At 46.4% G+C, this 24,836-nt stretch overlaps 1 protein-coding gene across 9 annotated transcripts in view; it reads right to left on the bottom strand.

Moving 5' to 3' along the window:
* The window catches only part of herc2 (HECT and RLD domain containing E3 ubiquitin protein ligase 2), a 251,465-nt gene that overhangs the window by 146,750 nt on the left and 79,879 nt on the right, over positions 1 to 24,836 (bottom strand). For 8 of the 9 annotated variants that reach the window (XM_036978973.1, XM_036978974.1, XM_036978975.1 and 5 more), the window contains 18 exons: positions 24,495 to 24,673; positions 23,322 to 23,506; positions 20,338 to 20,493; positions 19,934 to 20,119; positions 15,091 to 15,261; positions 14,765 to 14,868; positions 13,635 to 13,785; positions 12,686 to 12,888; positions 11,513 to 11,645; positions 11,181 to 11,308; positions 10,763 to 10,958; positions 10,432 to 10,568; positions 9,720 to 9,899; positions 7,242 to 7,378; positions 6,618 to 6,769; positions 2,370 to 2,561; positions 2,033 to 2,220; positions 796 to 988 (listed from right to left, as the gene is read on the bottom strand). In XM_036978973.1, the coding sequence (XP_036834868.1) occupies positions 796 to 988; positions 2,033 to 2,220; positions 2,370 to 2,561; positions 6,618 to 6,769; positions 7,242 to 7,378; positions 9,720 to 9,899; positions 10,432 to 10,568; positions 10,763 to 10,958; positions 11,181 to 11,308; positions 11,513 to 11,645; positions 12,686 to 12,888; positions 13,635 to 13,785; positions 14,765 to 14,868; positions 15,091 to 15,261; positions 19,934 to 20,119; positions 20,338 to 20,493; positions 23,322 to 23,506; positions 24,495 to 24,673 (2,971 nt within the window). The remainder of the gene's footprint in view (positions 1 to 795; positions 989 to 2,032; positions 2,221 to 2,369; positions 2,562 to 6,617; positions 6,770 to 7,241; positions 7,379 to 9,719; positions 9,900 to 10,431; positions 10,569 to 10,762; positions 10,959 to 11,180; positions 11,309 to 11,512; positions 11,646 to 12,685; positions 12,889 to 13,634; positions 13,786 to 14,764; positions 14,869 to 15,090; positions 15,262 to 19,933; positions 20,120 to 20,337; positions 20,494 to 23,321; positions 23,507 to 24,494; positions 24,674 to 24,836) is intronic. The other variant, XM_036978976.1, reaches the window with a different exon arrangement.

The raw sequence follows: 24,836 nt of genomic DNA, 5'->3' as shown, positions 1-24,836 counted from the left end.
ACTGACCAGGAGGTGTATATATACTGACCAGGGGGTGTATATATACTGACCAGGGTGTGCATATATGCTGACCAGGGGGTGTATATATACTGACCAGGGGGTGTATATATACTGACCAGGGGGTGCATATGTACTGACCAGGGGGTGCATATACGCTGACCAGGGGGTGTATATACACTGACCAGGGGGTGCATATACGCTGACCAGGGGGTGCATATACGCTGACCAGGGGGTGCATATACGCTGACCAGGGGGTGCATATACGCTGACCAGGGGGTGCATATACGCTGACCAGGGGGTGCATATACGCTGACCAGGGGGTGCATATACACTGACATGGGGTGTATATACACTGACCAGGGGGTGTATATACACTGACCAGGGGGTGTATATATACTGACCAGGGGGTGTATATATACTGACCAGGGGGTGCATATATACTGACCAGGGGGTGTATATATACTGACCGGGGGTGCATATGTACTGACCAGGGGGTGCATATACGCTGACCAGGGGGTGCATATACGCTGACCAGGGGGTGCATATACGCTGACCAGGGGGTGCATATACACTGACCAGGGGTGTATATACACTGACCAGGGGGTGTATATACACTGACCAGGGGGTGTATATACACTGACCAGGGGGTGTATATATACTGACCAGGGGGTGTATATATACTGACCAGGGGGTGCATATATACTGACCAGGGGGTGTATATATACTGACCAGGGGGTGCATATATGCTGACCAGGGGTTGTATATGTACTGACCAGGGGGTGCATATATACTGACCAGTGTCATCCTCGGTGTCAGAGTCTTCAGTAGCAGGCTGGGAGGCAGGCGGCGGCTCTGACAGTTTCAGGTCGTATTTCCCCTCCTTCCCCATCCTGTAGGAGTTGGTACTGCTGGTATCCCACTGGACCCTAATCCACCCATCCTCACCCAGCTCCCCTATCACCCGGCCCAGACCCGGCGCAGGACCGTCCTACACAGAGACTAGCATTTTAGTCATTTAGCACAAGGGTTCTCAAACTTTTTCACTCAGACCCCCCTTCCAACATTGGGAAACAGCCCGCACCCAAAACCCCACGTTTATTTCTATGGCCACCTTGCACATTTTACTATTACAACTTTAAAGAGTAAGTTGAACAGATGACATTCATATTCTGACAATCTCTGTAACTCACTTAGATAATATATTTGATGATACAATGGTAGCAATACAAGGTTATAACATTTACAGAAAACACAGGAATGCCAATGGTGGAGGTGTTGCTGTTTATATTCAGAACCACATTCCTGTAAAGCTTAGAGAGGATCTCATGTTAAATACTGTTGAAGTAATATGGCTACAGGTTCACCTGCCTCACCTAAAGCCCCTTCTGGTGGGAAGCTGCTATAGACCACCAAGTACTAGCAGTATCTGGATAACATGTGTGAAATGCTTGATCCTCAGGATCCACAATAAACCCCAGGAAGAGTAGCTGCTGCCTTGGCAGGAACTAATGGGGATCCATAATAAACCCCAGGAAGAGTAGCTTCTGCCTTGGCAGGAACTAATGGGGATCCATAATAAACCCCAGGAAGAGTAGCTGCTGCCTTGACAGGAACTAATGGGGATCCATAATAAACCCCAGGAAGAGTAGCTGCTGCCTTGGCAGGAACTAATGGGGATCCATAATAAACCCCAGGAAGAGTAGCTGCTGCCTTGGCAGGAACTAACGGGGATCCATAATAAACCCCAGGAAGAGTAGCTGCTGCCTTGGCAGGAACTAATGGGGATCTATAATAAACCCCAGGAAGAGTAGCTGCTGCCTTGACAGGAACTAATGGGGATCCATAATAAACCCCAGGAAGAGTAGCTGCTGCAGATCAGCAATTGACCTGATCTCCCCACTTCTAGTCCAGTCTCCTCATACTTAGTGAATCAGTATAAACTAGTAGTATAAATAGTAGTAGTAGTATTAGTAATAATAGTTATAGTAGTACACCAATACTATATAATACCAGTAGTACTACAGTAATTGACCTGATCTCCCCACTTCCAGTCCAGTCCTCTCATCACTCTGGTTCCGATCTTCATCATGGCGGCAAGTTCAGGCCCTGAGGCGGGCAGGGGAGTGGGGGTCGCCTCCTTTCGGCTCTCCTCCAGTACCGTAGCTGACCCCCCGTGACCTCTCGACCCCAGCTCCTCCTCACTGCTGTCTGTACTGGGGCCTGGAAACAATAGTCAATAACAGACTACGATCAATAACCGTGTGTGTGTGTGTGTGTGTGTGTGTGTGTGCGTGTGTGTGCGTGTGTGTGCGCGTGTGTGTACGCCTATATGAGTCTGAAAGGGCATACTCCATGCTGCCCGTCCTCACCTATGAGTCGGAGGATGCTCTGTGTGAGAGCCAGAGTTCCAGAGTTAAGCAGCAGAGCGAGGCTGTTGGCCCCGTGTTTCAGAGACAGCATGTGGAGCATGGAGAGAAGGAAACGGGCCTGAGGGATGGTGCCCAGACTGGGGCCGGCCGGGTTCTCATTGGTAATGGTCTGGAGAGGGACGGGCTGTACACCTGGGAATACACATGGTCACAACCCAGAGTGACAAGAGTTAGGTCATACTTCCCACATGGTCACAACCCAGAGTGACAGAGTTAGGTCATACTTCCCACATGGTCACAACCCAGACTGACAGAGTTAGGTCATACTTCCCACATGGTCACAACCCAGAGTGACAGAGTTAGGTCATACTTCCCACATGGTCACAACCCAGACTGACAGAGTTAGGTCATACTTCCCACATGGTCACAACCCAGACTGACAGAGTTAGGTCATACTTCCCACATGGTCACAACCCAGACTGACAGAGTTAGGTCATACTTCCCACATGGTCACAACCCAGAGTGACAGAGTTAGGTCATACTTCCCACATGGTCACAACCCAGAGTGACAGAGTTAGGTCATACTTCCCACATGGTCACAACCCAGAGTGACAAGAGTTAGGTCATACTTCCCACATGGTCACAACCCAGAGTGACAGAGTTAGGTCATACTTCCCACATGGTCACAATCCAGAGCGACAGAGTTAGGTCATACTTCCCACATGGTCACAACCCAGAGTGACAGAGTTAGGTCATACAGTGCCTTGCGAAAGTATTCGGCCCCCTTGAACTTTGCGACCTTTTGCCACATTTCAGGCTTCAAACATAAAGATATAAAACTGTATTTTTTTGTGAAGAATCAACAACAAGTGGGACACAATCATGAAGTGGAACGACATTTATTGGATATTTCAAACTTTTTTAACAAATCAAAAACTGAAAAATTGGGCGTGCAAAATTATTCAGCCCCCATAAGTTAATACTTTGTAGCGCCACCTTTTGCTGCGATTACAGCTGTAAGTCGCTTGGGGTATGTCTCTATCAGTTTTGCACATCGAGAGACTGAAATTTTTTCCCATTCCTCGTTGCAAAACAGCTCGAGCTCAGTGAGGTTGGATGGAGAGCATTTGTGAACAGCAGTTTTCAGTTCTTTCCACAGATTCTCGATTGGATTCAGGTCTGGACTTTGACTTGGCCATTCTAACACCTGGATATGTTTATTTTTGAACCATTCCATTGTAGATTTTGCTTTATGTTTTGGATCATTGTCTTGTTGGAAGACATTTCTCCGTCCCAGTCTCAGGTCTTTTGCAGACTCCATCAGGTTTTCTTCCAGAATGGTCCTGTATTTGGCTCCATCCATCTTCCCATCAATTTTAACCATCTTCCCTGTCCCTGCTGAAGAAAAGCAGGCCCAAACCATGATGCTGCCACCACCATGTTTGACAGTGGGGATGGTGTGTTCAGCTGTGTTGCTTTTACGCCAAACATAACGTTTTGCATTGTTGCCAAAAAGTTCAATTTTGGTTTCATCTGACCAGAGCACCTACTTCCACATGTTTGGTGTGTCTCCCAGGTGGCTTGTGGCAAACTTTAAACGACACTTTTTATGGATATCTTTAAGAAATGGCTTTCTTCTTGCCACTCTTCCATAAAGGCCAGATTTGTGCAATATACGACTGATTGTTGTCCTATGGACAGAGTCTCCCACCTCAGCTGTAAATCTCTGCAGTTCATCCAGAGTGATCATGGGCCTCTTGGCTGCATCTCTGATCAGTCTTCTCCTTGTATGAGCTGAAAGTTTAGAGGGACGGACAGGTCTTGGTAGATTTGCAGTGGTCTGATACTCCTTCCATTTCAACATTATCGCTTGCACAGTGCTCCTTGGGATGTTTAAAGCTTGGGAAATCTTTTTGTATCCAAATCCGGCTTTAAACTTCTTCACAACAGTATCTCGGACCTGCCTGGTGTGTTCCTTGTTCTTCATGATGCTCTCTGCGCTTTTAACGGACCTCTGAGACTATCACAGTGCAGGTGCATTTATACGGAGACTTGATTACACACAGGTGGATTGTATTTATCATCATTAGTCATTTAGGTCAACATTGGATCATTCAGAGATCCTCACTGAACTTCTGGAGAGAGTTTGCTGCACTGAAAGTAAAGGGGCTGAATAATTTTGCACGCCCAATTTTTCAGTTTTTGATTTGTTAAAAAAGTTTGAAATATCCAATAAATGTCGTTCCACTTCATGATTGTGTCCCACTTGTTGTTGATTCTTCACAAAAAAATACAGTTTTATATCTTTATGTTTGAAGCCTGAAATGTGGCAAAAGGTCGCAAAGTTCAACGGGGCCGAATACTTTCGCAAGGCACTGTACATTAATTAATTTGCATTTAGGTTAGAATTTTGACTCTTCCATTGACATCAATGATTTACATCAATTTCTGATTTAACTGAAGTTTCTAAGGATAATGTTTGAGCCATGTTAGTAGCCTCTACTAAAGGCTACGTGGAGCCATGTTAGTAGCCTCTACTAAAGGCTACGTGGAGCCGTGTTAGTAACCTCTACTAAAGGCTACGTGGAGCCATGTTAGTAGCCTCTACTAAAGGCTACGTGGAGCCATGTTAGTAGTCTCTACTAAAGACTACGTGGAGCCATGTTAGTAACCTCTACTAAAGGCTACGTGGAGCCATGTTAGTAGCCTCTACTAAAGGCTACGTGGAGCAGTGTTAGTAGCCTCTACTAAAGGCTACGTGGAGCCATATTAGTAGCCTCTACTAAAGGCTACGTGGAGCCATGTTAGTAGCCTCTATTAAAGGCTACGTGGAGCCATGTTAGTAACCTCTACTAAAGGCTACGTGGAGCCATGTTAGTAGCCTCTACTAAAGGCTACGTGGAGCCATGTTAGTAGCCTCTACTAAAGGCTACGTGGAGCCATGTTAGTAGCCTCTACTAAAGGCTACGTGGAGCCATGTTAGTAGCCTCTATTAAAGGCTACGTGGAGCCATGTTAGTAGCCTCTACTAAAGGCTACGTGGAGCCATGTTAGTAGCCTCTACTAAAGGCTACGTGGAGCCATGTTAGTAGCCTCTATTAAAGGCTACGTGGAGCCGTGTTAGTAGCCTCTACTAAAGGCTACGTGGAGCCGTGTTAGTAGCCTCTACTAAAGGCTACGTGGAGCAGTGTTAGTAGCCTCTATTAAAGGCTACGTGGAGCCATGTTAGTAGCCTCTACTAAAGGCTACGTGGAGCCATGTTAGTAGCCTCTACTAAAGGCTACGTGGAGCCATGTTAGTAGCCTCTACTAAAGGCTACGTGGAGCCATGTTAGTAGCCTCTACTAAAGGCTACGTAGAGCCATGTTCATTGTCTCTACTAAAGGCTACGTGGAGCCGTGTTAGTAGCCTCTACTAAAGGCTACGTGGAGCCATGTTAGTAGCCTCTACTAAAGGCTACGTGGAGCATTGTTAGTATCCTCTACTAAAGGCTACATGGAGCAGTGTTAGTAGCCTCTACTAAAGGCTACGTGGAGCAGTGTTAGTAGCCTCTACTAAAGGCTACGTGGAGCAGTGTTAGTAGCCTCTACTAAAGGCTACGTGGAGCTGTGTTAGTAGCCTCTACTAAAGTATACGTGGAGCCATGTTAGTAGCCTCTACTAAAGGCTACGTGGAGCAGTGTTAGTAGCCTCTACTAAAGGCTACGTGGAGCCATGTTAGTAGCCTCTACTAAAGGCTACGTGGAGCCATGTTAGTAGCCTCTACTAAAGACTACGTGGAGCCGTGTTAGTAGCCTCTACTAAAGGCTACGTGGAGCCATGTTAGTAGCCTCTACTAAAGGCTACGTGGAGCCATGTTAGTAGCCTCTACTAAAGGCTACGTGGAGCCATGTTAGTAACCTCTACTAAAGGCTACGTGGAGCCATGTTAGTAGCCTCTACTAAAGGCTACGTGGAGCCATGTTAGTAGCCTCTACTAAAGGCTACGTGGAGCCATGTTAGTAACCTCTACTAAAGGCTACGTGGAGCTGTGTTAGTAGTCTCTACTAAAGACTACGTGGAGCCATGTTAGTAGCCTCTACTAAAGGCTACGTGGAGCCGTGTTAGTAGCCTCTACTAAAGGCTACGTGGAGCCATGTTAGTAGCCTCTACTAAAGGCTACGTGGAGCCATGTTAGTAGCCTCTACTAAAGGCTACGTGGAGCCATGTTAGTAACCTCTACTAAAGGCTACGTGGAGCCATGTTAGCTCACCCAGTTGATTAAAGCTGCCGCTGGCCTCCAGCAGGATGTTGCGTAGGTTCTGGATGGACCAGGAGTAGAGCTTCCCGAAGGTGACCTCTAACAGCATGCGGTTGAAGGGAGGGATCAGACCAACGTCTTTCAGACAGTCAGACAGCGGCTCCCTGAGGTACACAACACACAGTAACTAACACGCACACACCAGTAACTAACACACACAACACACAGTAACTAACACACACACACACCAGTAACTAACACACACACACCAGCAACTAACACACACACACACACCAGTAACTAACACACACACACCAGTAACTAACACACACACACCAGTAACTAACACACACACACACACACACACCAGTAACTAACACACACACACACACACACCAGTAACTAACACACACCAGTAACTAACACACACACACACACCAGTAACTAACACACACCAGTAACTAACACACACACACACACACCAGTAACACACACACATCAGTAACTAACACACACATATACACAACTAAACATGCATTAAATCAGACAAGTTCCACAGCTGCCATGAGACATGGTAAACTCTTCAACAGACATCCTTTCCAACTCAGAAACAACTGTAAAGCCAGTGGCATGTACCCGATGTTGGTCCCCTCAGGTATGACCCTCTGCCAGCCACACAGCATGGCATACTGGACAGAGGGCAGCAAGAAGCTCTTAGAGGCCAGCTTCAGCATGGTGTCAATGCCCTCCAGCCGAACCTCAGCACGCTCCAACTGGAGAATATAATATCAACATTAGACACACCAAAGCAACTAACCCTAAACCTCCAGCCAAACCTCTGCTTCCTCATTTCATTCATAATCCTGCTTCCTCATCTTCCTCACCATCCGGCTACCACATCTTTCCTCACTATCCTGATACCTCATCTTCCTCACCATCCTGCTACCTCATCTTCCTCACCATCCTGCTACCTCATCTTTCTCACCATCCTGCTACCTCATCTTCCTCACCATCCTGCTACCTCATTTCACTCACCATCCTGCTACCTCATCTTCCTAACTATCCTGCTACCTCATATTTCCTCACTATCCTGCTACCTCATTTCACTCACCATCCTGCTACCTCATTTCACTCACCATCCTGCTACCTCATCTTTCTCACCATCCTGCTACCTCATCTTCCTCACTATCCTGCTACCTCATCTTCCTCACTATCCTGCTACCTCATTTCACTCACAATCCTGCTACCTCATTTCATTCATAATCCTGCTACCTCATTTCATTCATAATCCTGCTACCTCATTTCATTCATAATCCTGCTACCTCATTTCATTCATAATCCTGCTACCTCATTTCATTCATAATCCTGCTACCTTATTTAATTCAGTCCTGCTACCTCATTTAATTCAGTCCTGCTACCTCATTTAATTCATAATCCTGCTACCTCTTCATTCATAATCCTGCTACCTCATTTCTTTCATAATCCTGCTACCTCATCTTCCTCACTATCCTGCTACCTCATTTCACTCACAATCCTGCTACCTCATCTTCCTCACTATCCTGCTACCTCATCTTCCTCACTATACTGCTACCTCATCTTCCTCACTATCTTGCTACCTCATTTCACTCACAATCCTGCTACCTCATTTCACTCACAATCCTGCTACCTCATTTCATTCATAATCCTGCTACCTCATTTCATTCATAATCCTGCTACCTCATTTCATTCATAATTCTGCTACCTCATTTAATTCATAATCCTGCTACCTCATTTAATTCATAATCCTGCTACCTCATTTCATTCATAATCCTGCTACCTCATTTCAGTCATAATCCTGCTACCTCATTTCAGTCATAATCCTGCTACCTCATTTCATTCATAATCCTGCTACCTCATTCCATTCATAATCCTGCTACCTCATTTCATTCATAGTCCTGCTACCTCATTTCATTCATAGTCCTGCTACCTCATTTAATTCAGTCCTGCTACCTCATTTAATTAATAATCCTGCTACCTCATTTCATTCATAGTCCTGCTACCTCATTTCATTCATAGTCCTGCTACCTCATTTCTTTCATAGTCCTGCTACCTCATTTCATTCATAATCCTGCTACCTCATTTCATTCATAGTCCTGCTACCTCATTTCTTTCATAGTCCTGCTACCTCATTTCATTCATAGTCCTGCTACCTCATTTCATTCATAGTCCTGCTACCTCATTTCATTCATAGTCCTGCTACCTCATTTCATTCATAGTCCTGCTACCTCATTTCATTCATAGTCCTGCTACCTCATTTCATTCATAATCCTGCTACCTCATCTTATTCATAATCCTGCTACCTCATTTCATTCATAGTCCTGCTACCTCATTTCATTCATAATCCTGCTACCTCATTTCATTTATAGTCCTGCTACCTCATTTCATTCATAGTCCTGCTACCTCATCTTATTCATAGTCCTGCTACCTCATTTCATTCATAGTCCTGCTACCTCATTTCATTCATAGTCCTGCTACCTCATTTCATTCATAATCCTGCCTTCTCATTTCATTCATAGTCCTGCTACCTCATTTCATTCATAATCCTGCTACCTCATTTCATTCATAGTCCTGCTACCTCATTTCATTCATAGTCCTGCTACCTCATTTCATTCATAATCCTGCTACCTCATTTCAGTCATAGTCCTGCTACCTCATTTCATTCATAATCCTGCTACCTCATTTCATTCATAGTCCTGCTACCTCATTTCATTCATAGTCCTGCTACCTCATCTTATTCACTATCCTGCTACCTCATCTTATTCACTATCCTGCTACCTCATCATAATCACTTCTCTCCCCTTTGAACAATTGATGACAGGGATATGGATTCAATTGGACATAAATCAACATTTGATATTTGCGGAATTAGATTTGGGAGTGTAATGTCCCTTTAATATTCACCCAGAATGGTCTTCCCTGTCCCTCCACCTTCACAGGTAGACATTAATTTGCCCTAAATAACCGTGTTCTTCCCCCGTCTGATACGGACCTACAGAAATAGAATTCTGACCGCTGGTCCACCCAGCACAAAAACAAAATGTACTTGAATGGTAATGTCCGTGTCCCATTCTGCACCTGTTTGAGAAGACACTTCCTCATCTTCTCCACGTCGAGTGGTTCCTCCTTCAGAGCGAACTCTACAATGGTCCCCATGAGGCTGGAAGTAGAGAAGACTCCCTGGACACTGTGCTTCAGCCACTTAAACTTCTGGACGTGAGCGACCGTGTTGAGGAGAGGAGCCAGCCTATCCTGCTGCTAGACAACACACAGCAATACAACTGACATGGCAGATCACACTATTCAGGATGAAGGAGAGGACTGGGATAGAGGGGCATGACTTTAGAAACAGCAGAAGGAGAGAGAGAGCGAGAGAGAGCAAGAGAGAGGAAGGAGAGAGAGAGGAAGGAGAGAGAGAGGAAGGAGAGAGAGAGGAAAGACAGAGAGCAAGGAGAGAGAGAGAGAGCAAGGAGAGAGAGCGAGAGAGAGAGCAGAAGGAGAGAGAGAGGAAGGAGAGAGAGAGGAAAGAGAGAGAGGAAAGAGAGAGAGGAAAGAGAGAGAGAGGAAAGAGAGAGAGAGGAAAGAGAGAGGGCAAGGAGAGAGAGAGAGAGAGCAGAAGGAGAGAGAGCGAGAAAGAGAGCAGAAGGAGAGAGAGAGAGAGAGAGAGCAGAAGGAGAGAGCGAGAGAGAGCAGAAGGAGAGAGAGAGGAAAGAGAGAGAGGAAAGAGAGAGAGGAAAGACAGAGAGGAAAGACAGAGAGGAAAGACAGAGAGAGAGAGAGAGAGAGGCACCTTGGGTGTCTTGTTGGTGGGTGGTTTTCTGTCTGTGGGGGCGGGGCTTATGGGGACACAGAGCTCCTCCTCATTGGTCCCTTCATTCTCAAGTTTCGGCTCCTCTACTACGTCTGCCGACTCAGACTTCTTAGGCACTTCAACAGCAGACATAGAAAATCAACACAATAGACACACACCATACCAGCCTAACCCTTTACATTAATGACATGGGGGAGAAACAGGCGCAGGTCTCGCTCCAAGTAAAACAAATCATTGATGTTTTGGTCATCTCCGCCGTCACAATGACACAACGGGTGCCATTAATAACCCTTCTGAGGCCAGTAACTACCTCTCTTCTTCCTGCAGTCTCTGATGAGCTTCTGTGTGATCCTCTTCCAGCGCGGCTGGGCGCTGAGCAGCTTCAGCTTGGACACGATGGAGAGGTCGCTGCTCACGGCAGGACGCAGCTCGTTGAACAGGAAGCGCAGCCTCTCGATGACAGGAGCACAGACCTCCTTATAACTACGACCCTGCTCCTGGTGGGTCTGGAACAACGAGGAGAGAGAGAAAGACACTGTATCTACCCCCAAATACCAAACCCAGGACCTACAATCACTAGACTGGTCCCAGATCTGTTACTGCTGTAAAGGCAACTTCTATGATAAGAGTTGGCTATACAGCACAAACAGACCTGGGACCAGGCTACAGAACAACATGGAATGACTTTTTCTATTTAGGATGAAATGATAGGCAGGTATGAAGTATACCTTGATTAAAGAGCACTTAGCCTGGTACACCATGCGACACACGTCAATCACAGATCTGGGCAGGGACCTCTGCTTCCCCTGCTCCACGCCCAAGGCACATTGGTTGACGAGGGAAAGGGCGATGTGACCTATGAGAGGGCCAGACGCTGCCGTCAATCACCCAGTGACCAATCAAATCACTTGATAAACTAGAGAACTTCTAAAAAGCCCTCTGTTACTACATTATGCAGTATGACCCCTACCCTCTGTATGACCCCTACCCTCTGTTACTACACACACACAACACACACCAGTAACTAACACACAAAGTAACAGTGTGGTTGCTAGGTTACCGAGGTCCTGGTGTTTGAGCAGGCAGCAGAGAAGCAGACGGCCTACTTCCTCCACAGGGTGCTCCAGGGGGAAGGTGATGGGCGTGATGAGGTGGTACTGTTTACAGCACCGCTCCATTTGGCACAGGAAGTCCTGCAACAGAAAAACACCAAGACGCTGTAGGTAGACAGGTGGCACGCACACACACACACACACACACACACACGGGACTGTCCGGCTCCAATTACATGGAAACATAAGATAGGGTGTAACCAGTGTTTCAGATAGCTACGGATAAATTACATATATTAAATATAGTCACAGCTCAAAATACCAATTTGAAATGTAGGACTATTACCCTAACCCCTCGGCCCCTAACCCCTCGGCCCCTAACCCCTCGGCCCCTAACCCCTCGGCCCCTAACCCCTCGGCCCCTAACCCATCGGACCCTAACCTCTAACCCCTCGGCCCCTAACCCCTCGGCCCCTAACCCCTCGGCCCCTAACCCCATGGCCCCTAACCCCTCGGCCCCTAACCCATCGGCCCCTAACCCCTCGGCCCCTAACCCATCGGACCCTAACCCATCGGACCCTAACCCATCGCACCCTAACCCATCGGACCCTAACCCATCGGACCCTAACCTCTAACCCCTGGCCCCTAACCCATCGGCCCCTAACCCCCTAACCCCATGGCCCCTAACCCATCGGACCCTAACCCATCGGCCCCTAACCCCATGGCCCCTAACCCCTCGGCCCCTAACCCCTCGGCCCCTAACCCCTCGGCCCCTAACCCATCGGACCCTAACCCCTCGGCCCCTAACCCCTCGGCCCCTAACCCCATGGCCCCTAACCCCTCGGCCCCTAACCCATCGGCCCCTAACCCCATGGCCCCTAACCCATCGGACCCTAACCCATCGGACCCTAACCCATCGGACCCTAACCCATCGCACCCTAACCCATCGGACCCTAACCCATCGGACCCTAACCTCTAACCCCTGGCCCCTAACCCATCGGCCCCTAACCCCGTAACCCCATGGCCCCTAACCCCTCGGCCCCTAACCCCTCGGCCCCTAACCCCTCGGCCCCTGGCCCCTAACCCCTCGGCCCCTAACCCCTCGGCCCCTAACCCCTCGGCCCCTGGCCCCTAACCCCTCGGCCCCTAACCCCTCGGCCCCTAACCCCTCGGCCCCTAACCTTCACAGTGTGGTCCTGAGTGGTGTTGTCAGCGATAGCCTGTAAGAAGGGCTGGGCATGGTCGCTGAGGGTGAGCCAGCGGGAGTACATCTTATCTGGTGTTCCCGGCAACCAGCAGTGGTCCTCATCCTTCTCCTCGTTGTAGTTGTAGTGGATCTGACTGGTCTGCAGACCACCTTGGAAGATGGACGACTGGAGCCATTCTGATGAGAGAGAGAGATAACGTGCTGGTTACGATCAGATGGATCAATCTCAAACAGCATGACAGATTAAGCCTCGATTTAAAAATCGCTCAGGAAAGCAGCCCTGTGAGTTCAACAACACAATCTGAAACCTGTCCACCAAGTTCCATCAAAAATATGATGATGCACTGACTGATGTACTGACTAGCACATTATCTCCATGACAACAGGTCAGGGTTACTGACTAGCACATTATCTCCATGACAACAGGTCAGGGTTACTGACTAGCACATTATCTCCATGACAACAGGTCAGGGTTACTGACTAGCACATTATCTCCATGACAACAGGTCAGGGTTACTGACTAGCACATTATCTCCATGACAACAGGTCAGGGTTACTGACTAGCACATTATCTCCATGACAACAGGTCAGGGTTACTGACTAGCACATTATCTTCATGACAACAGGTCAGGGTCACTGACTAGCACATTATCTCCATGACAACAGGTCAGGGTTACTGACTAGCACATTATCTCCATGACAACAGGTCAGGGTTACTGACTAGCACATTATCTCCATGACAACAGGTCAGGGTTACTGACTAGCACATTATCTCCATGACAACAGGTCAGGGTTACTGACTAGCACATTATCTCCATGACAACAGGTCAGTTACTGACTAGTACATTATCTACATGGACAACAGGTCAGGGGCAAGATCAAGGTCAGACAGGAGTTAGAGGTCAGAGGTCAGGGTTACTCACTGGCACATTCTATCTCCATGGGTGACAGGGGGGTGCTGTTGGCCAGGTAAGAGGCGTGGAGGCCCAGCAGGAGTCCCAGGTTCCTCTCTGTGTCGATGAGGGGGGAGCACAGGCTGCTCAGGTCTGGGGTGGTCACTGTCTCCTGGTTGGGCTGGAGGACACAGGAAATGGAGAGAGGACACAGGGAACAGAGAGAGGACACAGGGAACGGAGAGAGGACACAGGGAACGGAGAGAGGACACAGGGAACGGAGAGAGGACACAGGGAACGGAGAGAGGACACAGGGAACGGAGAGAGGACACAGGGAACGGAGAGAGGACACAGGGAACGGAGAGAGGACACAGGGAACGGAGAGAGGACACAGGGAACGGAGAGAGGACACAGGGAACGGAGAGAGGACACAGGGAACGGAGAGAGGACACAGGGAACGGAGAGAGGACACAGGGAACGGAGAGAGGACACAGGGAACGGAGAGAGGACACAGGGAACAGAGAGAGGACACAGGGAACAGAGAGAGGACACAGGGAACAGAGAGAGGACACAGGGAACAGAGAGAGGACACAGGGAACAGAGAGAGGACACAGGGAACGGAGAGAGGACACAGGGAACGGAGAGAGGACACAGGGAACGGAGAGAGGACACAGGGAACGGAGAGAGGACACAGGGAACGGAGAGAGGACACAGGGAACGGAGAGAGGACACAGGGAACGGAGAGAGGACACAGGGAACAGAGAGGACACAGGGAACAGAGAGAGGACACAGGGAACAGAGAGAGGACACAGGGAACAGAGAGAGGACACAGGGAACGGAGAGAGGACACAGGGAACGGAGAGAGGACACAGGGAACGGAGAGAGGACACAGGGAACGGAGAGAGGACACAGGGAACAGAGAGGACACAGGGAACAGAGAGGACACAGGGAACAGAGAGGACACAGGGAACGGATATACAGTTTTTTTTAAATACTGTTCTGAGACTGCACCGAGATTATTTCAAATGTTCAACGCCTGTTCGGGGACTATTCTGAGACTTTTCGAAGACTATTCAAAAACTTGTTCCAAGACTAATCAAAGACAAAAGAACAACAGTGAGAAGTGTAACAGCTCTGAAGAAGTAAGGATGAAAACACACCTCTATGTACTGTCCAACACAGAAAGCCTGCATAGACACCCTGGTGTTCTCAAACTGCAGGGCTGCTTCCAACGCAACAACAGGGTCTTCTCCTGTAAACTGGGCTATAAAGGAGGGGACAGGTTACACCACAATACACACTGAAGAATAAATTACATCAGTCAAAATATAATGTAATCAAATAAGTATAGAATGAATAGATTGGTAAAAGACAACTCTAAAACCATAAAAAATGCATGTCTGTTCTACAGTTCCAAAATAACCCAAGTCGATCACAATACCTCTACCACAATACAACAGTCAAGTGTTTCTCCACAGTTCCATACCCAGAATGCTGTTCCCAGTGAGCGACTGGGCCTGGAAGTCTTTGATGTCGTAGACTTTCCCGTCGACGACGGTCCAGAAGCCGCCATCTTTGTTGTGGTTCTCCAGGTCGGCCTTGCGGATCAGAGACATCTCCTCATTGTTCTTCGAGCTCTGCCCTGTGAAGAACGAGCCTGTCGCAGCAGACACACACTAGTCACATTCTAACTTCACATTCTATCCCACCACACTAGTCACATTCTAACCTCACATTCTACCCCACCACACTGGTCACATTCTAACCTCACATTCTATCCCACCACACACTGGTCACATTCTAACCTCACATTCTATCCCACCACACACGGGTCACATTCTAACCTCACATTCTATCCCACCACACTAGTCACATTCTAACCTCACATTCTATCCCATCACACACTAGTCACATTCTAACTTCACATTCTATCCCACCACACACTAGTCACATTCTATCCCACCACACACGGGTCACATTCTAACCTCACATTCTATCCCACCACACTAGTCACATTCTAACCTCACATTCTATCCCATCACACACTAGTCACATTCTAACCTCACATTCTATCCCACCACACACGGGTCACATTCTATCCCACCACACTGGTCACATTCTAACCTCACATTCTATCCCACCACACACTGGTCACATTCTAACCTCACATTCTATCCCACCACACACGGGTCACATTCTAACCTCACATTCTATCCCACCACACTAGTCACATTCTAACCTCACATTCTATCCCATCACACACTAGTCACATTCTAACTTCACATTCTATCCCACCACACACTAGTCACATTCTAACTTCACATTCTATCCCACCACACACTAGTCACATTCTATCCTCACATTCTATCCCACCACACCCTAGTCACATTCTAACCTCACATTCTATCCCACCACACACTAGTCACATTCTATCCTCACATTCTATCCCACCACACACTGGTCACATTCTAACCTCACATTCTATCCCACCACACACTAGTCACATTCTAACTTCACATTCTATCCCACCACACACTGGTCACATTCTAACCTCACATTCTATCCCACCACACTGGTCACATTCTAACCTCACATTCTATCCCACCACACACGGGTCACATTCTATCCCACCACACACTGGTCACATTCTATCCCACCACACACTGGTCACATTCTAACCTCACATTCTATCCCACCACACACGGGTCACATTCTATCCCACCACACACTGGTCACATTCTAACCTCACATTCTATCCCACCACACACTAGTCACATTTTAACTTCACATTCTATCCCACCACACACTAGTCACATTCTAACTTCACATTCTATCCCACCACACACTAGTCACATTCTATCCTCACATTCTATCCCACCACACACTAGTCACATTCTAACTTCACATTCTATCCCACCACACACTAGTCACATTCTATCCTCACATTCTATCCCACCACACACTAGTCACATTCTAACTTCACATTCTATCCCACCACACACTAGTCACATTCTAACCTCACATTCTATCCCACCACACACTAGTCACATTCTATCCTCACATTCTATCCCACCACACACTAGTCACATTCTAACCTCACATTCAATCCCACCACACTAGTCACATTCTAACCTCACATTCTATCCCACCACACACTAGTCACATTCTAACTTCACATTCTATCCCACCACACACTAGTCACATTCTAACTTCACATTCTATCCCACCACACACTAGTCACATTCTAACCTCACATTCTATCCCACCACACACTAGTCACATTCTATCCTCACATTCTATCCCACCACACACTAGTCACATTCTAACCTCACATTCAATCCCACCACACTAGTCACATTCTAACCTCACATTCTACCCCACCACACACTAGTCACATTCTAACCTCACATTCAATCCCACCACACTAGTCACATTCTAACCTCACATTCAATCCCACCACACACTAAACCGGGGAACATCAACTTGATTCAACCGCGGGCCCGATTTTTTCTTGCGCGGATGTTCGGAACAGAATTACACATAATTTGTACACTGCAAATTACCCCAAAGAAGCCCAAACAGATATCATGTTTGAATAAAATATAATAATTATAACCACAAATAACCACTAACCCAGCTCACACAACTAGTTACATTCTAATCACAACTAACCACTAACCCACAACTAGTTTCATTCTAACCACAACTAACCCCTAACCCACCTCTCACAACTAATTACATTCTAACCACAACTAACCCCTAACCCACCTCTCACAACTAGTTACATTCTAACCACAACTAACCACTAACCCACCTCTCACAACTAGTTACATTCTAATCACAACTAACCTCTAACCCACCTCTCACAACTAGTTACATTCTAACCACAACTAACCCCTAACCCAGCTCACACAACTAGTTACATTCTAACCACAACTAACCACTAACCCACAACTAGTTACATTCTAACCACAACTAACCCCTAACCCACCTCTCACAACTAGTTACATTCTAACCACAACTAACCCCTAACCCACCTCACACAACTAGTTACATTCTAACCACAACTAACCCCTAACCCAGCTCACACAACTAGTTACATTCTAACCACAACTAACCACAACTAGTTACATTCTAACCACAACTAACCACTAACCCACCTCTCACAACTAGTTACATTCTAACCACAACTAACCACTAACCCACCTCTCACAACTAGTTACATTCTAACCACAACTAACCACTAACCCACAACTAGTTACATTCTAACCACAACTAACCCCTAACCCACCTCTTACAACTAGTTACATTCTAAACACAACTAACCCACCTCTCACAACAAGTTACATTCTAACCACAACTAACCTCTAACCCACAACTAGTTACATTCTAACCACAACTAACTACTAACCCACAACTCGTTACATTCTAACCACAACTAACCCCTAACCCACCTCTCACAACTAGTTACATTCTAACCACAACTAACCTCTAACCCAGCTCACACAACTAGTTACATTCTAACCACAACTAACCACTAACCCACCTCTCACAACTAGTTACATTCTAACCACAACTAACCTCTAACCCACAACTAGTTACATTCTAACCACAACTAACCACTAACCCACCTCTCACAACTAGTTACATTCTAACCACAACTAACCACTAACCCACCTCTCACAACTAGTTACATTCTAACCACAACTAACCACTAACCCACAACTAGTTACATTCTAACCACAACTAACCCCTAACCCACCTCTTACAACTAGTTACATTCTAAACACAACTAACCCACCTCTCACAACAAGTTACATTCTAACCACAACTAACCTCTAACCCACAACTAGTTACATTCTAACCACAACTAACCCCTAACCCACCTCTCACAACTAGTTACATTCTAACCACAACTAACCTCTAACCCAGCTCACACAACTAGTTACATTCTAACCACAACTAACCCCTAAACCACCTCACACAACTAGTTACATTCTAACCACAACTAACCTCTAACACACAGCTAGTTACATTCTAACCACAACTAACCCCTAACCCACCTCTCACAACTAGTTACATTCTAACCAAAACTAACCCCTAACCCACCTCTCACAACTAGTTACATTCTAACCACAACTAACCCCTAACCCACCTCACAACTAGTTACATTCTAACCACAACTAACCCCTAACACACCTCTCACAACTAGTTACATTCTAACCACAACTAACCCCAAACCCACCTCTTACAACTAGTTACATTCTAACCACAACTAACCTCTAACCTAGCTCATACAACTAGTTACATTCTAACCACAACATAACTCTAACCCAGCTCACACAACTAGTTACATTCTAACCACAACTAACCTCTAACCTAGCTCATACAACTAGTTACATTCTAACCACAACTAAACTCTAACCCAGCTCACACAACTAGTTACATTCTAACCACAACTAACCTCTAACCCAGCTCACACAACTAGTTACATTCTAACCACAACTAACCCCTAAACCACCTCACACAACTAGTTACATTCTAACCACAACTAACCTCTAACACACAGCTAGTTACATTCTAACCACAACTAACCCCTAACCCACCTCTCACAACTAGTTACATTCTAACCAAAACTAACCCCTAACCCACCTCTCACAACTAGTTACATTCTAACCACAACTAACCCCTAACCCACCTCACAACTAGTTACATTCTAACCACAACTAACCCCTAACACACCTCTCACAACTAGTTACATTCTAACCACAACTAACCCCAAACCCACCTCTTACAACTAGTTACATTCTAACCACAACTAACCTCTAACCTAGCTCTTACAACTAGTTACATTCTAACCACAACTAAACTCTAACCCAGCTCACACAACTAGTTACATTCTAACCACAACTAAACTCTAACCCACCTCTTACAACTAGTTACATTCTAACCACAACTAACCTCTAACCTAGCTCTTACAACTAGTTACATTCTAACCACAACTAAACTCTAACCCAGCTCACACAACTAGTTACATTCTAACCACAACTAAACTCTAACCCAGCTCCCACAACTAGTTACATTCTAACCACAACTAACCCCTAACCCACCTCACATAACTAGTTACATTCTAACCACAACTAACCCCTAACCCACCTCTCAACTAGTTACATTCTAACCACAACTAAACTCTAACCCACAACTAGTTACATTCTAACATACTGAACGCTCCACAACCTACCAAATGCTCCAGTCTAGGTTTAAATTCACCAGTCATTCCCCACTCTTCAACCCTGGTCCCCTGACCTCCCCCCCAGGAGGCTCTGTACCCATGATGCCGGGCCAGGCCAGGTCTTCGTTGTCGTCCCTCTCGTGTCCAGGCGCCAGGTGGTTGAAGCGGTCCAGGTGCTCCAGCAGTCCAGTCAGCAGAGGGATGGAGCCGGTCTCCTGCATCAGGCCGGCGTCCATGGTCAGCAGCAACACGATGGACACCACCAGCTCAGGGAGGAGAACACCTACAGGCCAAGAGGAAAAACAGACCCTTGTTCATCTGCTTACCCCGATGGGTAGAAATATAACATTCTCACATCATACCACCTCAAAAACAGGTCAGGGTTGGTCAATTCAGAAAGTAAATTGGAAGGAATTGTAATTTCAGTTTCATTCCTAAATTGATCCGAACCCTGGTCTGAGTACAGCCTGGCAGACTTAGATTAACCAGAGTACTACTAACCAGTGAGGTCACCCTCGATGACACGAGACACTTCATTGAAGTGTCTGTGTCCCGTGAAGGCTATGCTGGTAGCCACAGGGAGGATGTCTCCAATGTGAGTACACAGTAGGGCGATGTACTTCTTCAACAGGGACCCCACACCCAGCAGCTCTGGATCTGCAGGAAGGAAATATGGGCAATAAATATCAATAATGTGGAGGCGAAGGAAACCTACACCTGTTTAGCTCGCGGAGTAGAACACTAGAAAAATATAAAGGAGAGCATCACTCTAGGAGCTCAGGTCATTTAATAACCTATGAACCAACGTTTGGACAGACAAGCTGTCTTCATCGGGGTATAATTATAAACACGGCGAGTCACTAGTTTATATCGGGTCAAAGGATACACACGGGTGTCTGTAATCATGGCCGGGGGAAACCTGATATCATTGGTTGACTTACAGATATTAAAAACATATAAAAACATGAATGGATAACAGCAGCTTCATTAAATAGTACCCACAAACCACCAGTCTCAACGTCAACAGTGAAGAGGCGACTCTAAGGTGCTGGCCTTCTTGGCAGAGTTTGTTGAGTCTGGTGTTTTGCGGGTACTATTTAATGAAGCTGCCAGTTGAGGACTTGTGAGGCGTCTGCTTCTCAAACTAGACACTCTAATGTACTTGTCCTCTTGCTCAGTTGTGCACCGGGGCCTCCCACTCCTCTTTCTATTCTGGTTAGAGACAGTTTGCGCTGTTCTGTGAAGGGAGTCGTACATAGCGTACATAGAGATCTTCAGTTTCCTGGTAATTTCTCGCATGGAATAACCTTCATTTCTCAGAACAAGAATAGACTGACGAGTTTCAGAAGGAAGTTCTTTGTTTCTAGCCATTTTGAGCCTGTAATCAAACCCACAAATGCTGATGCTCCAGATACTCAACTAGTCTGAAGAAGACCAGTTTCATTGCTTCTTTAAATCAGAACAACCGTTATCAGATGTGCTAACATAAGGATTTTCTAATGATCAATTAACCTTTTAAAATTATAAACTTGGATTAGCTAACACAGCCTGCATAATGAGGACTCACTGTATCTGATAAACCTGCATAATGAGGACTCACTGTATCTGATAAACCTGCATAATGAGGACTCACTGTATCTGATAAACCTGCACAATGAGGACTCACTGTATCTGTTAAACCTGCATAATGAGGACTCACTGTATCTGTTAAACCTGCATAATGAGGACTCACTGTATCTGATAAACCTGCATAATGAGGACTCACTGTATCTGTTAAACCTGCATAATGAGGACTCACTGTATCTGATAAACCTGCATAATGAGGACTCACTGTATCTGATAAACCTGCATAATGAGGACTCACTGTATCTGATAAACCTGCATAATGAGGACTCACTGTATCTGATAAACCTGCATAATGAGGACTCACTGTATCTGTTAAACCTGCATAATGAGGACTCACTGTATCTGATAAACCTGCATAATGAGGACTCACTGTATCTGTTAAACCTGCATAATGAGGACTCACTGTATCTGTTAAACCTGCATAATGAGGACTCACTGTATCTGATAAACCTGCATAATGAGGACTCACTGTATCTGTTAAACCTGCATAATGAGGACTCACTGTATCTGTTAAACCTGCATAATGAGGACTCACTGTATCTGTTAAACCTGCATAATGAGGACTCACTGTATCTGATAAACCTACAGATGGTTCAGCAGTAAACCTGTCCTACTAGGTCACATGGTACATCCCTTACAGACAGTTCAGCAGTAAACCTGTCCTACTGGGTCACATGGTACATCCCTTACAGACAGTTCAGTAGTAAACCTGTCCTACTGGGTCACATGGTACATCCCTTACAGACAGTTCAGCAGTAAACCTGTCCTACTGGGTCACATGGTACATCCCTTACAGACGGTTCAGCAGTAAACCAGTCCTACTGGGTCTCACGTTGCATCTCTTACAGACGGTTCAGCAGTAAACCTGTCCTACTGGGTCACATGGTACATCCCTTACAGACAGTTCAGCAGTAAACCTGTCCTACTGGGTCACATGGTACATCCCTTACAGACGGTTCAGCAGTAAACCAGTCCTACTGGGTCTCACGTTGCATCTCTTACAGACGGTTCAGCAGTAAACCTGTCCTACTGGGTCACATGGTACATCCCTTACAGACGGTTCAGCAGTAAACCTGTCCTACTGGGTCACATGGTACATCCCTTACAGACAGTTCAGCAGTAAACCTGTCCTACTGGGTCACATGGTACATCCCTTACAGACGGTTCAGCAGTAAACCTGTCCTACTGGGTCACATGGTACATCTCTTACAGACAGTTCAGCAGTAAACCAGTCCTACTGGGTCACATGGTACATCCCTTACAGACGGTTCAGCAGTAAACCTGTCCTACTGGGTCACATGGTACATCCCTTACAGACGGTTCAGCAGTAAACCTGTCCTACTGGGTCACATGGTACATCTCTTACAGACAGTTCAGCAGTAAACCTGTCCTACTGGGTCACATGGTACATCCCTTACAGACGGTTCAGCAGTAAACCTGTCCTACTGGGTCTCAACTCCACCTCACCAAGTTTGAATTTCCTTCTTATTTAAATGGTCAAAGTATTGCCATACAGGACTTCACTGCTGTCGTTCTCTGCCATTTTCTTCAACTGTTAACGACAATGACGTAGTGGGGTATTGTGTGTAGATGGATGGGGAGAAAATATATTTAATCAATTTAGAATTCAGACTGTAACAACAAAATGTAGAATAAGGGGGTATAAATACTTCCTCACAATGTCTTCCCCAGGCCTTTCTAGCCTATTATCTAGGTAGGCTACAACACAGCAAACAATGTGTTTTGTCATAATTCCACTGTGATTTACATTTTGTAGGAATTTTTCTTATAGTTAAGGATACAAATTTAGTTAAAACGCTTAAAGGTTCAAACCCCAAAGGAGGACTGTGACGACTCACTGTATCCGTTGGTGTTTTCGGTGCCGTTGACCCCCAGGTAGAGTTTACTGACCAGCAGCCTCTGGAAGCGCAGCAACAGGTCGAGGGAGGCCGAGCGTTCTTTACTAACGTGCTCCGTGTCGACCCCGCTAGATATCCTCCGGGCCACGTCCTTCAGTCTAACGATGGTCTGAGAGGCCATGTTCCTGAGGGATCAAAACAATACGTTCATTCTGTACAATATTCCCCACATTTGGCGAGATGTAAAACCCCGCAAGGAGACTCCTATACGCGGGACACCCATAAAGAATACAAGGGATCGATGGAAGTGGGGTCCTTGTCAGGGTAAGCATTATTATTTATTTATTGATCTGTTATTTTACCAGGTAAGTTGACTGAAAACACATTCTCATTTGCAGCAACGACCTGGGGAATAGTTACAGGGGGGAGGAGGGGGATGAATGAGCCAATTGTAAACTGGGGATTATTAGGTGACCGTGATGGTTTGAGGGCCATATTGGGAAGTTAGCTAGGACACCGGGGTTAACACCCCTACTCTTACGATAAGTGCCATGGGATCTTTAATGACCTCTGAGAGTCAGGACACCCGTTTAACGTCCCATCCTAAAGACGGCACCCTACACAGTGTCCCCAATCACTGCCGACCAGAGGAAAGAGTGCCTCCTACTGGCCCTCCAACACCACTTCCAGCAGCATCTGGTCTCCCATCCAGGAACTGACCAGGACCAACCCTGTTTAGCTTCAGAAGCAAGTCAGCAGTGGTATGCAGGGTGGTATGCTGCCGACCAGGACCAACCCTGCTTAGCTTCAGAAGCAAGCCAGCAGTGGTATGCAGGGTGGTATGCTGCCGACCAGGACCAACCCTGTTTAGCTTCAGAAGCAAGCCAGCAGTGGTATGCAGGGCGGTATGCTGGGCGGCAGGGTAGCCTAGTGGTTAGAGTGTTGGACTAGTAACCGGAAGGTTGCAAGTTCAAACCCCCGAGCTGTCGTTCTGCCCCTGAACAAGGCAGTTAACCCACTGTTCCCAGGCCGTCATTGAAAATAAGAATTTGTTCTTAACTGACTTGCCTAGTTAAATAAAGGTAAAATAAAAAAAATAAAAAAATGCTGGTTTTTGATTCTGATCCTTCCCCAAAGATACATGTACAGCTCAGTCCAGTGTTAACTGCCCACCTCAGTAGCTGCTGTACGAGCTGGACCAGAGGAAGGCTCTGTTTCCCAGCTGACTCGTATATCCCGGTGTTGATGAGGTCTTTGTCCAGGGTGGTGCGGCAACGCAGCATGGTGGAGGCATTGGCCTCCTGCTCATCGACCTCCTTCTCTTTCTGGGCCTCCTTCTTTGCCTCTATGTCCTAGTGGATAACGGATCATTAGAATTTAATCAACTTGGATTTGTCACCAGTATAAAAACACACACGGAGACAAAAAGACATACATAAAAATGCATAGAATTTGTAAGACTGCTGTACAATTGGAGAGGAAAGAGATTTTAATGTATAACCAGGTCCAAAATGA

This window comes from Oncorhynchus mykiss, chromosome 5 (assembly GCF_013265735.2).
Source record: "Oncorhynchus mykiss isolate Arlee chromosome 5, USDA_OmykA_1.1, whole genome shotgun sequence".
Classification (NCBI taxonomy): Eukaryota; Metazoa; Chordata; class Actinopteri; order Salmoniformes; family Salmonidae; genus Oncorhynchus; species Oncorhynchus mykiss.
Note: the sequence above shows the minus strand (reverse complement) of the source record. Positions and strands in the feature narration are given on the sequence as shown.